The 13,042-nt window shown below is 33.7% G+C and overlaps 2 protein-coding genes and 1 long non-coding RNA gene across 3 annotated transcripts; 2 read left to right on the top strand and 1 right to left on the bottom strand.

Moving 5' to 3' along the window:
* Positions 1-764: 764 nt before the first annotated feature.
* On the bottom strand, positions 765-1,581 carry LOC123202466. The gene is made up of 2 exons (XR_006498966.1): positions 1,356-1,581; positions 765-1,256 (listed from the first exon to the last, which is right to left on the bottom strand). It is a non-coding gene; the product is annotated as an uncharacterized LOC123202466 (long non-coding RNA).
* A 4,283-nt stretch (positions 1,582-5,864) lies between these two features.
* LOC123201598 (vacuolar cation/proton exchanger 3-like) lies at positions 5,865-8,951 on the top strand. Its single transcript, XM_044617173.1, has 9 exons — positions 5,865-6,208; positions 6,329-6,396; positions 6,660-6,688; positions 6,850-7,046; positions 7,124-7,336; positions 7,484-7,720; positions 7,812-7,865; positions 7,954-8,070; positions 8,553-8,951. The coding sequence occupies exons 1-9, from the start codon at positions 5,945-5,947 to the stop codon at positions 8,667-8,669; spliced, it is 1,296 nt and encodes a 431-aa protein (XP_044473108.1). The 5' UTR covers positions 5,865-5,944; the 3' UTR covers positions 8,670-8,951.
* Positions 8,952-11,008: 2,057 nt separating this feature from the next.
* LOC123202233 (light-induced protein, chloroplastic-like) lies at positions 11,009-12,882 on the top strand. The gene is made up of 3 exons (XM_044618061.1): positions 11,009-11,103; positions 12,281-12,476; positions 12,563-12,882. The coding sequence occupies exons 1-3, from the start codon at positions 11,009-11,011 to the stop codon at positions 12,875-12,877; spliced, it is 606 nt and encodes a 201-aa protein (XP_044473996.1). The 3' UTR covers positions 12,878-12,882.
* The last annotated feature ends 160 nt before the right edge of the window (positions 12,883-13,042 follow it).

Here is a 13,042-nt window from a genome sequence, read left to right as displayed (position 1 = left end):
GTACATGCCATGTGGGTGAATCTTTCTTTACAAACAGTGCACATAGGAAACCAACATCCATGCTCGTACACTGTCTGCGCAAGCCCTTATCGGGCTCACCGACCTTGTCAGAGATGGTGAGTACAAATACGGAAGTTTAGCCAATTAACTTATGGAATATGTGGTGCTAATTTAAGGACCACACTCAGTGAAATTGCCTCTATAATATCAACCAATAATGACATGCAAACTGATTCTCAAAATCTAAACAACGGGCAAGTATGGCTCTGCTTATCTTCTCAACCCGACCAGGAAAGTTCTGCGAAATTTCACATGCCCCTGACCATTTTCACAGCATTCCTTTTCCACCACAAAAAATCACTACTCATGCAAAGTCTTACGTATTCGTCTGTCCAAAAATTGGAAAATGAAAGGAGAAATTCCTCCAGCCTCTCTTTTAATTTCTATACAAACAAATATAGCTCTACTCTAGCACGCCAAGGAGAAGATTTAGGTTTGAGTCACTTTCATATTTGTAAAATTTTAACTTATTTAGTATAATGATTATAAGTCTAACTATTATATTCTAGGTTTATTCATCTAACCAATATGAACGGAATCTCTGATTTTAAAAAATATATATATAGCTCTAATGCGTAAACTACTCATTTTTAAGAATTTGTGATGGACGTAGGGTTGCAATCTAAGTATTGTGTGGTAAAACTCAAGCTTATTGAAGTTGGAGGTTTTTGGCTTGAACTCGAGATAGAAACAATTAATTCAAGTTTAACTCAAAAATTATTTTAAACCATTATAAGTTATAATGGTCTAAAATAATTTGATTGCAATTATTTGATTCAACAATAATTGAATTCAACCACAAGCAACTGACAAACGGCTCGACTTGTCTGCGTCCTTATGGATGGACGTGAGGATTTGGAAGCAAGCCAAAATACATAAAAAAATCTTGAAATGAAATTGCCTGGTCGTAAATTGAGAAGATCTGAAGGGGGAAATTTCGTGGAAGGTGTTGAGGCCTTTGAATACACATGGATGTGGATGGCGTTGCTCTTTCAGAACCGAACATTGCATTCGCGCTATTCGAAGAGGCCATTATTGGACGGTTGAAGATTGGCAAATAATGATGAAGACAGCACTTCATACCGTTTCTCTCTTAATTTGCCTCAAGTATAAGTGCCCTTCCAACATCGCTAAAGAGCATTTCGAGTTTGGTTATTTTTGAACTCCCCTCAAAATTGTTCAAACTCAATTCACTACTGCAATCGAACAAAAAATGATTAAAATGAAACAACATCGTTTTAGTGGATTAATATTGAAATTTCTTAAGTTTATCAGTTTGACAAACGCCAAACAACCTCTAAGTTTCGAGCTTGAAAACATTTCACCCTCATAATAAAATTCAAGCTTGAATTTGTTCGAATCGGACTTGTTTCAGACTCATATGAGTAGAACTCATTTTCGATCAGAAGTTTGGCTTGAATCCAGACCTAACTGCAAAAGACTGTTGTGGCAGCTTAGCGGGGTAGACAGCAAATTCCCATGAAAGCGAAACAGATAAAACTCTTCGTAGCCGAAATTCATCTATAAATTTTGACTGCAGCTTTTGGCTTAGAAAAACTTGTATATATATTGGCAGTACATTGGCCTTTTCTAGCTCTAAAAGGTTAAAAACAGTAACTACGAAATTTCTCTTCACTTTCGCCATTTGACACTAAGCGAAACTAAGGCCAAACACTACTGTTCTTTCTCGTTTAAACATATGCATGCAAACCCTATCTACGTCCAAAACAAAATTTTAACTCTTGCATAAGTGTATACCTGGAAGTCTTACATATAGAGTTGAATTCAAATTGAGTTCAAGGTTTAAAAATGGTTGATTTGTCAAGCTCATGAACTTAAAAAATTTGATACAAAACAATGTCTTTTTTACTTATATACATTAAAATAATATCGTATAAATAATGAGCCGAACTCAAAGTTTAATTTGAGTTCAAACTAGAGTTTGACTCTATTGAAATGAACCAAGTTCCAACTTGATTTCATGCAAATAAAGCTGAATTCGAATTTAGGCGAACTCAAATATGACTCAGTTTAAATCTAATCTTATTTACACATTTACATCTATATACAATATACTTATCTTCGAAAAAACTACTGAGCTTATTCTATAAAGTAATCCCCTTTTTTATTATTATTATTATTTTTGCCGGTTTCTCTCTTTTTGTCGATACGAGGGGTGGATCTCATTCAAATGGGTTCGAATTGTATCTATAATTCAACTTAAATAAGTTAATTTGAAATTAAAGTTCCAGTTTAGTTTGAAACTAACTTGCTTGTTAATTCGATAGTAATATTTATTTCACATATTCACAGATAATATTATCCGCCTCTCCGTTGATGGTCTTAAATGACACCATATACTAATTTAAATGAGTTTAAGATGGGTATTATAATTTCAATTAAAGTTTGAATCGACCCGGATTTATCTCAGTCTGGATCAAAGTGGCTTTTAACTCTAATTTATAATATACAAGTGAAGGAGTAAGTCTCCTTAACGTAGAAAAAAGAACTGATATAGCGTAATTAACATAAAACATTTGGCATGAACAAATATTGAAAACAAAACTAAGTCTTTATTGCTTGTTCTTGATCCTTTAATTAAGAGAGAAGCTTCATGGAAGGTTCCTGTGCAGGTACAGGCAAATGTACGTCTCTTGTCGAGGGATTTTGACGGTGACAAAACACTGAAGAGAAGAAGCAGGTCACGGAACGGCAAGTCTGTGAAAATAAATATCTGGTTCTAATCAGCATATCATATTTCACAAACGTTGTTTTCATGTGCGCCTAAATTTCTAGGGTTTTGCTTTCTTCATTTCACCTCAAGTAGGTCAGTCATCGTTGGCATTTAGAACAGGCAATCTTAGTGATTGGTTTCGAATTAATAATGTATAATTAGCAGATAATCTAATGATTAAAAAATAAAAATAAAACAACACCTTACGCCAACACATACGCACACAAACAGATATATATTATGGCGATTCCCTGTCCCTATCTGTGAGCCTCCACTCGAAAAAGTAATTATTTGTGGAAGCAATAATCCACACAGGGCTATGAACCTTGGCTTTTGAGACATGATTCTTCTAAAATTCTTATCATTTTATATCAAAATTATTATTATATCTCTTATCTGTAATTGTATGGTGTAAGCGGTGACATTAATATTACAATATTTACCCGGAGCAATACAGTAAAACATGGAGGTATGTTAAGATCTCAAGTGTAAGATATAAATTTTAAATTTTATTTTGGAAAGTATAAACTTTTAATATGAAGTTTATATAACTTTAGACTCTCAATCTTAATAATTAACTTTTGAAATATAGTTTTTTCGAGATTTTTATATATATACCCTCTCCCTATCCATGATCCTCCATTTGAAAAGTAATCATCTATGAACCCAACAATTTGGGTCTCAACTAATGGATAGATGATATGAGAGAATGTAATTTGCTAGTTGATATCTGTCATGTTACTTACAATAATTATGTAGAAAGGCAATGTTTGAATTTGAATTTTGAATTAATTATAATTGATAAGCTTAATTATAAGCTCTTTTCTAAATCTTATAAATATCAAGGATCGCTAAGGGAAAAATGGGAAGATACAAGAACATATAAAAATCAAACATCTCATCCCATCTATGCTGAATTAGAATCACTTCATCCAGTTAGACGACATATTCATTATGTTGGAGCATTCATTTAAAGTCATTAATATTATACCAGCTGATGTAAATTCTCAAAGACAAACCGAGTAACATTAAAAAACCACTATATAAGAGCACAGGATTTGGCCTAAATAGTGAAGGGTCGAGGATCATTTGTAAACGTTTAGAGTTTGAATGATCTCAGTGTGATGTATGATAATAAAGCTTACTCTTAATTTGTTTTGTCTATAATAACGGGTTTAACTGGCTTCGAGCTTCCAAGGTTTATCGCAAAGATTACCTGGAGTAACCAAAAAAAAAAATTATACATTCAATTTTTTTTACACATTTATTTTACACCACCGTAGTGGATTAAAAGGGTTCATTGTTATATCCTTGACATCCTTATAATACCATATCTATAAAAAAAAATTATAAATTAAATATATCAATTAATAATAAAAATTATGTTATATATATACATTATCAATAGATAATTTCAAGTATCGTTATTTTTTATCATAAAAAGTTTTATTCAAATTAGATTATTTTTTTAACGATTAAATTAATCATATCAAATATATTAAATTTCAAACATAATTATTATATTAAATAAATTAAATTTTTAAATATAAATATATATTTTTTATTAATGAAAACCTTTTTGTTGCCACTCGTAAACTCCTCCAAAAAGGCAGTACTTTTGTTCTTTGGCTCCTTCGGGCTTTCAATCATGTAAATGTTGACAGAGAGTTCGGTTTGTAATTGCAGTTTTTGACTCGACGTTCATTAATGCCTTGAGAAACTGGGATTTGTCTCTCCCACGCTTCATTCAATGACCAGATTAAGCCTTGTTTGTTGTTTTAGTCTTCATTGACCAAATTCCATTTGGTCGTATTACGAATTAATTTTTACTCATCGCTTATCATTGTCTTCAAAGCACTACCCGTACGGGGAATTGTACAGAATCACAAAAAAATATTTCCTTCCGTTCAATGTAGGACGGGGAGCAGTCAAATATCTTCCACACAACAAGTCAACAACAACACTTGACTAAAAATTAAAAAATAAAATAAACTTACTTAATACTTTTTTTCTGCGGAATAATTTGAATATTATTATTTATTTTTAATTTAAAATATCTAAATTATATATAAAAAAAATATCCATATTATTTTATTATTTATTTTTAGTTTCACAAATTCAATTAAAAATATTTAAAATATCTAAATTATATATAAAAAATATCATTTAACAATAATATTTAAAGTTTATATCATTTTACAACCTTAATTTGAAAAACTAACAATTTTCCCTAAAATTAAGTTTTGAAAAGTAATATTTTCCCTCCTATCTAAGGTTTCCAATTTCGTCGATGAATTTTCAACCAACGATGTCCAATGTCTCTCTCTCCCAGTGTCGTTTCTCCTAGTGTCGTCTCTCCCTTCAGTGTTCAATATCAGATCGATGATGTCTGAATTCGATAAAATCTAGACAGAGAGTTGAAACTTTTTGTCTAGATCGTTATTGTCCAAAAGAAGTTGGTTTCGTTTAGACGACGACGACCATCCAAACGAGGCCGATCTCCTCATCTGGACAGTCATCGCACGACAATCTAGACGAGGCCGATCTCTTCATCTAGACAGTCATTGTCATTGTCTAGATGAAGCCGACTTTGTCTAGACGATGAAGATCCAAATGAAGAGTTTCCACTCTTCATCTGGATTTCGTTGAATCCAAACGTCATCAGTCCGATATTGAGCATCAGAGGGAGAGACGACATCGGGAGGGAGAGAGATAGGCCATCATTGGCAGGAAATTCACCGACGAAATTGGAAACCCTAGGTAGGGGGAAAATATCACTTTTCAAAACATAATTTTAGGGGAAATTATTAGTTTTTCAAATTAAGGGGTAAAATGATATAAACTTTAAATATTAATATTAAATAACGATTTTATCTTTAACTCTAACTAAAAAATTTAATAGATTTTAGTTAATGGGTGGGTATTTTGATTTTTGAAAGTTAGAGGTTGAGAGTTTGAGATTTCAGTATATCTTGGGTGGGAATAATTCTTTTGGGCAGAGGAAAGTTCCAGGAAGATTCATAATCAAACTCCTATTTATACAGTATCTATCGGACTCTAATTTCCGCGCAGAAATTAACATTACCAACTTCTTAAACATCATCGATTCTCTTAACGGTCAAAAAAATTCAAACTTTTGTTGCAAACAACATGGCTTCACATGAACCATGGCTTTTGGAAAATGGCAACCTCAAAGGGCTGAGCAAGGAGAATCGACATGGGAGAACTGCCCACAACATGTCGTCTTCATCCTTGAGGAGGAAGTCTGATCTCACGCTTGTATCAAAAGTTCCTTGTAATTGCCTTAGACAATTGCTTGCTAATCTCCAAGAGGTCATTTTGGGAACCAAACTTTCTATTCTCTTTCCTGCAATACCATTAGCCATAATCGCTCACTGTTATGGCTTTGGAAAAGTGAGTGCATGCCTCTTATATAATTCATTTTTCAAATGCTATAGACCTAAAATAATGATGATATTTAAGTCATTTATACTCAGTCTGAATAAAAGTTTTCTCGCGATTTTCTGCAAACAGCCATGGGTTTTCGTTCTCAGCTTATTGGGACTTACTCCTTTAGCCGAACGTGTTAGCTTTCTGACCGAGTAAGTATATACTTTTATACTAAGAGTATGTTTATCTATTTTGAAAATACAAATAAGTATATTTTTTATGTATGTCATCAAATGATTAAATAATTTCGAATTAAAATAAAATAATATTCAATCACATGATAACACGTATACTTAAAACGAGGACACATAACATTGCACATAGTTTTAATGATTTATTGTTGATTTCTGGTCATTTTACATGTATTCAGAACTGGGACTGATTCATTTTTTATTCAATTTCTTTTGTTGTGTAGGCAAATTGCTTACTACACTGGCCCAACAGGTAAATTGTTTCATTCTGTTTGCAAAATGGACTAAGAAGAGTTCAGCTTTTTGCCCTAATCCTTCCTTTAATAGTAAAAAATCCTTTGCAGTTTGCCATTGTTAATTGGTTTTCAGATGCCAAATAGGTTCTGTAATGCGATAATCTCTTTGGTTTTACAGTGGGGGGACTCTTGAACGCAACTTGTGGCAATGCTACGGAGCTCATAATAGCAATCTTTGCTCTAGCTGAGCATAAAATAGATGTGGTCAAGTATTCTCTTCTAGGTTCCATTCTTTCGAACCTCCTTCTAGTTCTTGGCTCCTCTCTCTTCTGTGGAGGCTTGGTCAACCTCAGATCGGAAAAAAATTATGATAAAGTAAGCATCATCTTATCAACTTTCTTAAAATCTGCCCAAGAAAATTCTTTTAATTAAATTTCTTATTGAACTAACAGAGACAAGCTGATGTGAACTCACTGCTGCTGTTGCTGGCATTGTTGTGCTACTTGCTGCCGCTGCTGTTTAGATATGCTGGTGCCTCAGCCGCTCTCACAGCGGACCCAACACTGAAGTTGTCGAGAGCCGCCAGCATTTTAATGTTGATTGCTTATGTTGTGTACATTATCTTCCAACTATGGACACACAGGCAATTTTTTGAAGCTGAGGAGGTAAAACTATAGGCAAAAAGAATTTTATAGTATATAATTTTAGAGGAATGTTACTCAAAACTGATATACATAGTTTTGTTTATAATTTTACTGGGAATGTTACTGTGGTGGTAATTATTAAAGCTATTGTTTGTCAAAATTGATCAGGGCTTGGATGATGATGATGAAGAAAAGCCTGTGATAGGATTTTGGAGTGGATTTGCCTGGCTGATTGGGATGACTGTTGTCATTGCTGTATTATCCGAATATGTTGTGGGCACCATTGAGGATGCTTCTGAATCTTGGGGAATCTCTGTCAGCTTCATTAGCATCATCTTGCTACCCATAGTTGGAAATGCAGCTGAGCATGCTGGAGCTGTGATATTTGCCTTTAAAAACAAGCTGGTGAGGAACATAACAGCCTTCATTTTCATCTCCTCCTTCATCAAAACATGATTTGGCAGGCTAAATATAACAATTCTGTGCACAAATGCAGGATATTACCTTGGGTATTGCCTTGGGTTCTGCAACTCAGATTGCTTTATTTGTGGTAAGTTTATATATATATATATATATAACCATTGTTCTTAGCAAAAATTGCTAAGACTCTAAACATTTTCCCATTTTGACTGGATTAGGTTCCACTGAATGTGATTGCTGCTTGGATGATGGGGATTAAGATGGATCTCAACTTTAATCCCCTTGAGACTGGTGCTCTTGCTCTTTCAATTATCGCCACAGCCTTCAGTTTGCAGGTATTGAAAAATTTATTTTGTATAAATTAAATAAAATCATACCATCTTAATTCATAAGCTATAGGAATACTTGGGAACGCTATACAATTTGAAACTGTAATGGCCCCAAAATAACCTGTATTGATATATTGATCTTCTACTCTTTATATCTTCTTGAACGACAATTTTAATGAAAAAAAACTATATTATATAAGTTTCAAAGAAAAAATCTAACCAATTTATAATAGATTATTAAACCTCTACTATCTACTCAAATTGTAAGCTTTAAATATATTTTATTTATCTTTAATGGTCACTTGAGCTAATTTGTTAATTGTTATTAAACCATTTAATTACCCAATTTAACTAAAATTATAGATAATATTAGCTTACATTAAAAACATTTTCTAGCAGGTATAATTCAACTTCTCATTTTAATTCTACAAACATTTATACATTTGTTCATAGCTAATCATAATGAAAAAATCTTCTTAATTTCTCAGGATGGGAATTATCATTACTTGAAGGGATTGGTTCTTCTGCTTTGCTACATTGTCATTGGCGCATCTTTTTTTGTATCTCAAAGACCTCTAGGTATGTATTTACATGAATCTCTTTAAAGGGATTGAAGATGGAAAGTTGAAGATAAGAAGAAGAAGATGCATTTGTTATTCTTTCATTTGAAAGTTGAGATGGATGAATTTTCTTCAGAGTGAATGGACCTGCCTGATGAAGCCTGATGAAGGCAGGCAGGTTATAGTAATATTTGTCAGTTTATATATAATTAATCTCTCAGGTTGTTTTTTTTAGTGTAACTGAGTGAGAGTTTGCTGTATTTGCCCATTTAGTAGTGGCAAAAATGTATTCCAGTTATCAATAAAATTGAATTTGTTGTTGTTTGAGTTTGTTCTCTTCAAAAAAAAAGTATTCCACATAATTGATTAGAAGGAAAATTTTTGAAAAAGAATTTTGTTTGGTTTGTAAGTAATAAAAAATCTCGGTAATCAATGATGATGTAACAAGTAATATTAGAAGTAAACTTATTACCACCTTAATCTTAAGTATTAAAAGATTATCAAGGTAATCTTCATATTATTATAATTATATTCTTATTTATTAATTTTTTTAGGGTAAAAATAATCTCATTTTCAATTAATATAATAAATAATATATAAAATATTTTAGAATAATTATACTCAAGAGTATTTAAATAAAGTAATATATTAGTATTTTTATATACTTCTAATCAAACACAATAATTATTTATATCTATCTAGTTTTATCTAATTTTATCAAACATAATAATAATTTATAATCAGTAATTTTTAAAATAATATATCTTTAAGATAATCTTCTAATTTTAATAATAAAATATTTTTTAAATCAAATATCCCTTTAAATCCTTTGTCTTACCAAAAAACGACAACATTCCACTTATTTCCTTTAAACCAAAACGGCGACGTCTAACTAATTAAGACGACACCGCCTAACTTATTTACACATTAATAAAACGAGGCCATACTACAGTTAGAACGGCACAGCCCCCTAACGCCCCTTCCCCGGCTCGCGTTTCTTCTTTGACAATGCTTCAAATTGCTTCATTTATTATCAAAACTGATGTGTCTTGCCTTCTGACTCGTGGAGCTTTTGAATTTTGCTGAATGCATTGATCCGTAATCCTTTTCTATATCTTTTCAGATGATGAGTCAAACTGAATTTGAGATTTTATTTGAAAGGGTTAAACTTGAATTTAGGATTCAACGAATACCCTTTGAATTAAATTCAAATTTGATTAAATTTGAATAGAGTTAAATTTGAGTACGATCAAAATTTGGCTATAATCTTAAATCAAACTTAAATTCAATAGTGTTATACCCTTCATACTTGAGCTCGTGAAAGAGCAATAATAAGTTTGACTCTAGTCTAAATATCCTGTAAATTAAATTAAAGTTTGAGTTTGAGTTAGACAAATTTGAGTTTAGATTAATTTAAATTCAATTTGATTTGAAAGAGTTAAAGTCGAATTTAAGTTTAAGTTCAATGAATACCTTTCTGATCAAACTCGGGTTTAATTAGATTTAATGAGAATTAAACTTGAGTTACGGTTGGACTCGAGCCGAGCCAGCTCGAGCTCGAGCTCGGCTCGGTCGAGCCCTAAATGAGCCGGGTTTAGCCAAGGTCGAGTTAGCTCAGTAGATTTTTAATTAAAATTTTTTATACAAAATGACGTCGTTTTGATCAACATATATTAAAAACGATGTCGTTTTGATAACGAAAATTGAATCGAACCAAATTCAAGTCTGAAATGAGCAGGCCCGAGCCGAGTTCAAACTCGAGCCACTCATATATGAACCGAGCCGAGCTTGAGAGGCTCAGCTCAGTTCGGCCCAAATCCAACCCTAACTTGAGTAGGGCTAAAGTTTGACTATAATCTGCAACTAAAGTCAAACTCAATTGTATTTATTATACCCTTCGTACTCGTGCTTGCGAAGGAGCAATAGCGAGTTTGACTCCAATTCGAATACCTCCCACCAGCACATAAGCAATTACATTCAGAGAATTAGAGAGAAAGATTAAACTGAAGATAGTGAAGACTTTTAGAGTAACAGTAAGAGACCTGAGCCACACCGTCCGATGGCCAGAAGAAACGTCATCCTACCACCAAAAGCAATGAAACTCTGGGAACTGCCGTTAGCCAGTCGTCAACATCTCTCTTCTCTTCATCACCTTGAAGACCGCATCGCCATTCAGCAGAAGGAGATCCAATCCAATCCCTCCACCAAGAAAATCAACGGCTGGCTGCCACACACATGGCCCTCAAACAAGAGCTCTCCTTCGCATAACAAAAGCTTCGCCACTTATCATCTGCTGCAATTGTAAAAGCTTGAGAGACGCCAAACCGCGTGAGGTTTAGGAGAAGTCGTTGAGGTTAGATGCGAAAATTCATGTAATTGACGCGATGAATGCGGAGCTGGATGTCATGCGGGCCATGCAGAAGAGCTTGGTGTGCTCAAGCGGGACTTGCAAACAGTTGGACGAGCCAATGATGATTCGGTAAAAGTTAGGTCAAAGATGTTGTGATTGTTGTAGATTTAATCATTATAACCCGAAATTCTACAGAACCATAGCGTGTGCGAGGCTCGAGATCAATGGGAACTGATCGGAACTTGAGCTTTCCCTCCGAGGACTAAATTCTAAGCCTGCAACTGCAACACAAGGTTTTGCATCCCTTAAGTTTCTGCTTCTTGTAGTATTCTCTGGAGGGTTTCATTCCCCAGGTATAAACCTGGCGCTTTGAAGAAAAATTTGTGGCAAAATAATCGGTGATAAAATTTGGCAAGTGGGTCAGTTCAAATATGATTACGTCTTGAGTTTAAAAGCACAAGTGCACATCCTCAAGAGATTAGGCACGTTGGAGGAAGAAGATTTGAAGCCAATTAGGGAACATTTGTATTGTTAATTGAGCTATAATAATAATCATTAGGTGGCATTCTTTTCAAAGACGGGTTTATTTGGAAAGTAAATATGGAGTCCACGAATTAGCCTTATGATTAAAATTTCATGCTAAAGAGTGACAGATTAGAAAATTCTGGTCGGCTGGCTTCGCATGCATGCCTTGTAGAGGATACAGTTCAATTCTAGGTACGTGCTTCAGTTGAAGTAGTTGATGCTTCAATTTGGTGGCTTTTCCGAACTTAGTAGTTTAACTTAAGTTCGAGTTTGAGTCAGTTTGGATTGAATCAAAGTTAAATTATTTTTCAATGCATATTAGTCTCTATTTGTCCACCTTAATTAGACTCCAATCTTGAGTTGATAGGAGTGTCAACCAAATTGGTTTTGTCTCAAAAGTCAGTTTTGTTTTATTTAATTTAAATTCATTTAGTTAAATTTTATTTTAAGTTGAAAGTTTCACTTTGTTTCAAAAATCAAGTTGAATTTGAATTATGTCAAATAATTGTTAAACTGATATCATTTTGCTTGTTATTGAACAAAATAATTTTGTTTTATCAATGAGACGTGAACTAGACCCATGAATTTGAGCTGAGTTCCTAGTCTCAAATTTAGGGACTGAGCAAAATTCAAATTATCATTAACTTTGGTTCTATAAACTCAAACTGTATTATATTTCATTCAAATTGAATTTGAGTCAAGATGTGTCCAAACTTGACTCTGATTGAATTTAGCCCTTCTCAGAAACTGACTTTGGATTATGTTATGTGTGGCCATGCAGGTACACATCATTTTCTGGTTTGCTCCCCTTATTGTCGAGGGGTTCATTGCCATTGGCGAGAGTGGAAGAGATATCACAGACAATTGACTCAGAGAGCTTCACTATCCAGAACTCTATCCGTTTTCCTGGGCCATTGGCTGCAACCTTCATTAGTACCAATGCCAAATATGAAGCCCGAAGTCCCAAGCGCACGCAGGTTTAGCCTTTTCCATCATTGAATGCATTCGAGATTTTTAAGTTTGAGTTATCTCTAATTAGCCATTTCATTTGCTCTCTGTTTAGATCAAGTTTGAAGAAGGCATCATTGGAACTCCTCAGATAACAGACTCCATAGTTTTACCGGAGAATGTCGAATTTCTGGGACAAACAAACGACCTTTCCCCATTGAAAGGCTTGTTCACTTCAGTCCAAGACGCAACTTCATCTGTTGCAAGGACCATTTCTAGCCAACCACCATTAAAATTCCCAATCTCAAATAGCAATGCGCAGTCTTGGTTACTAAAAACATACCTGGAAGAAGAGCTTCGTATTTCCAGGGGAGACGCTGGTAGTGTGTTTGTGCTCATCAAGAAAGGAAGCTCTCTCTTGACGCCATGAACTGCCCAATAAGTTCACTTACCTTATAACTCTTAAAATATATGGAGACGGTATTTAGAAAATAAGAATCTTATTGAAATATGATAAAAATACATCAAATGTTTTGAATTTATGAACTCAGTATAACTCTTAAAAAACACTCACTGCTTGCATGTAGAACAGAGT

This window comes from Mangifera indica, chromosome 18 (assembly GCF_011075055.1).
Source record: "Mangifera indica cultivar Alphonso chromosome 18, CATAS_Mindica_2.1, whole genome shotgun sequence".
In the NCBI taxonomy this organism is placed as follows: domain Eukaryota; kingdom Viridiplantae; phylum Streptophyta; class Magnoliopsida; order Sapindales; family Anacardiaceae; genus Mangifera; species Mangifera indica.
This window is presented reverse-complemented; position numbering and strand designations above follow the sequence as displayed.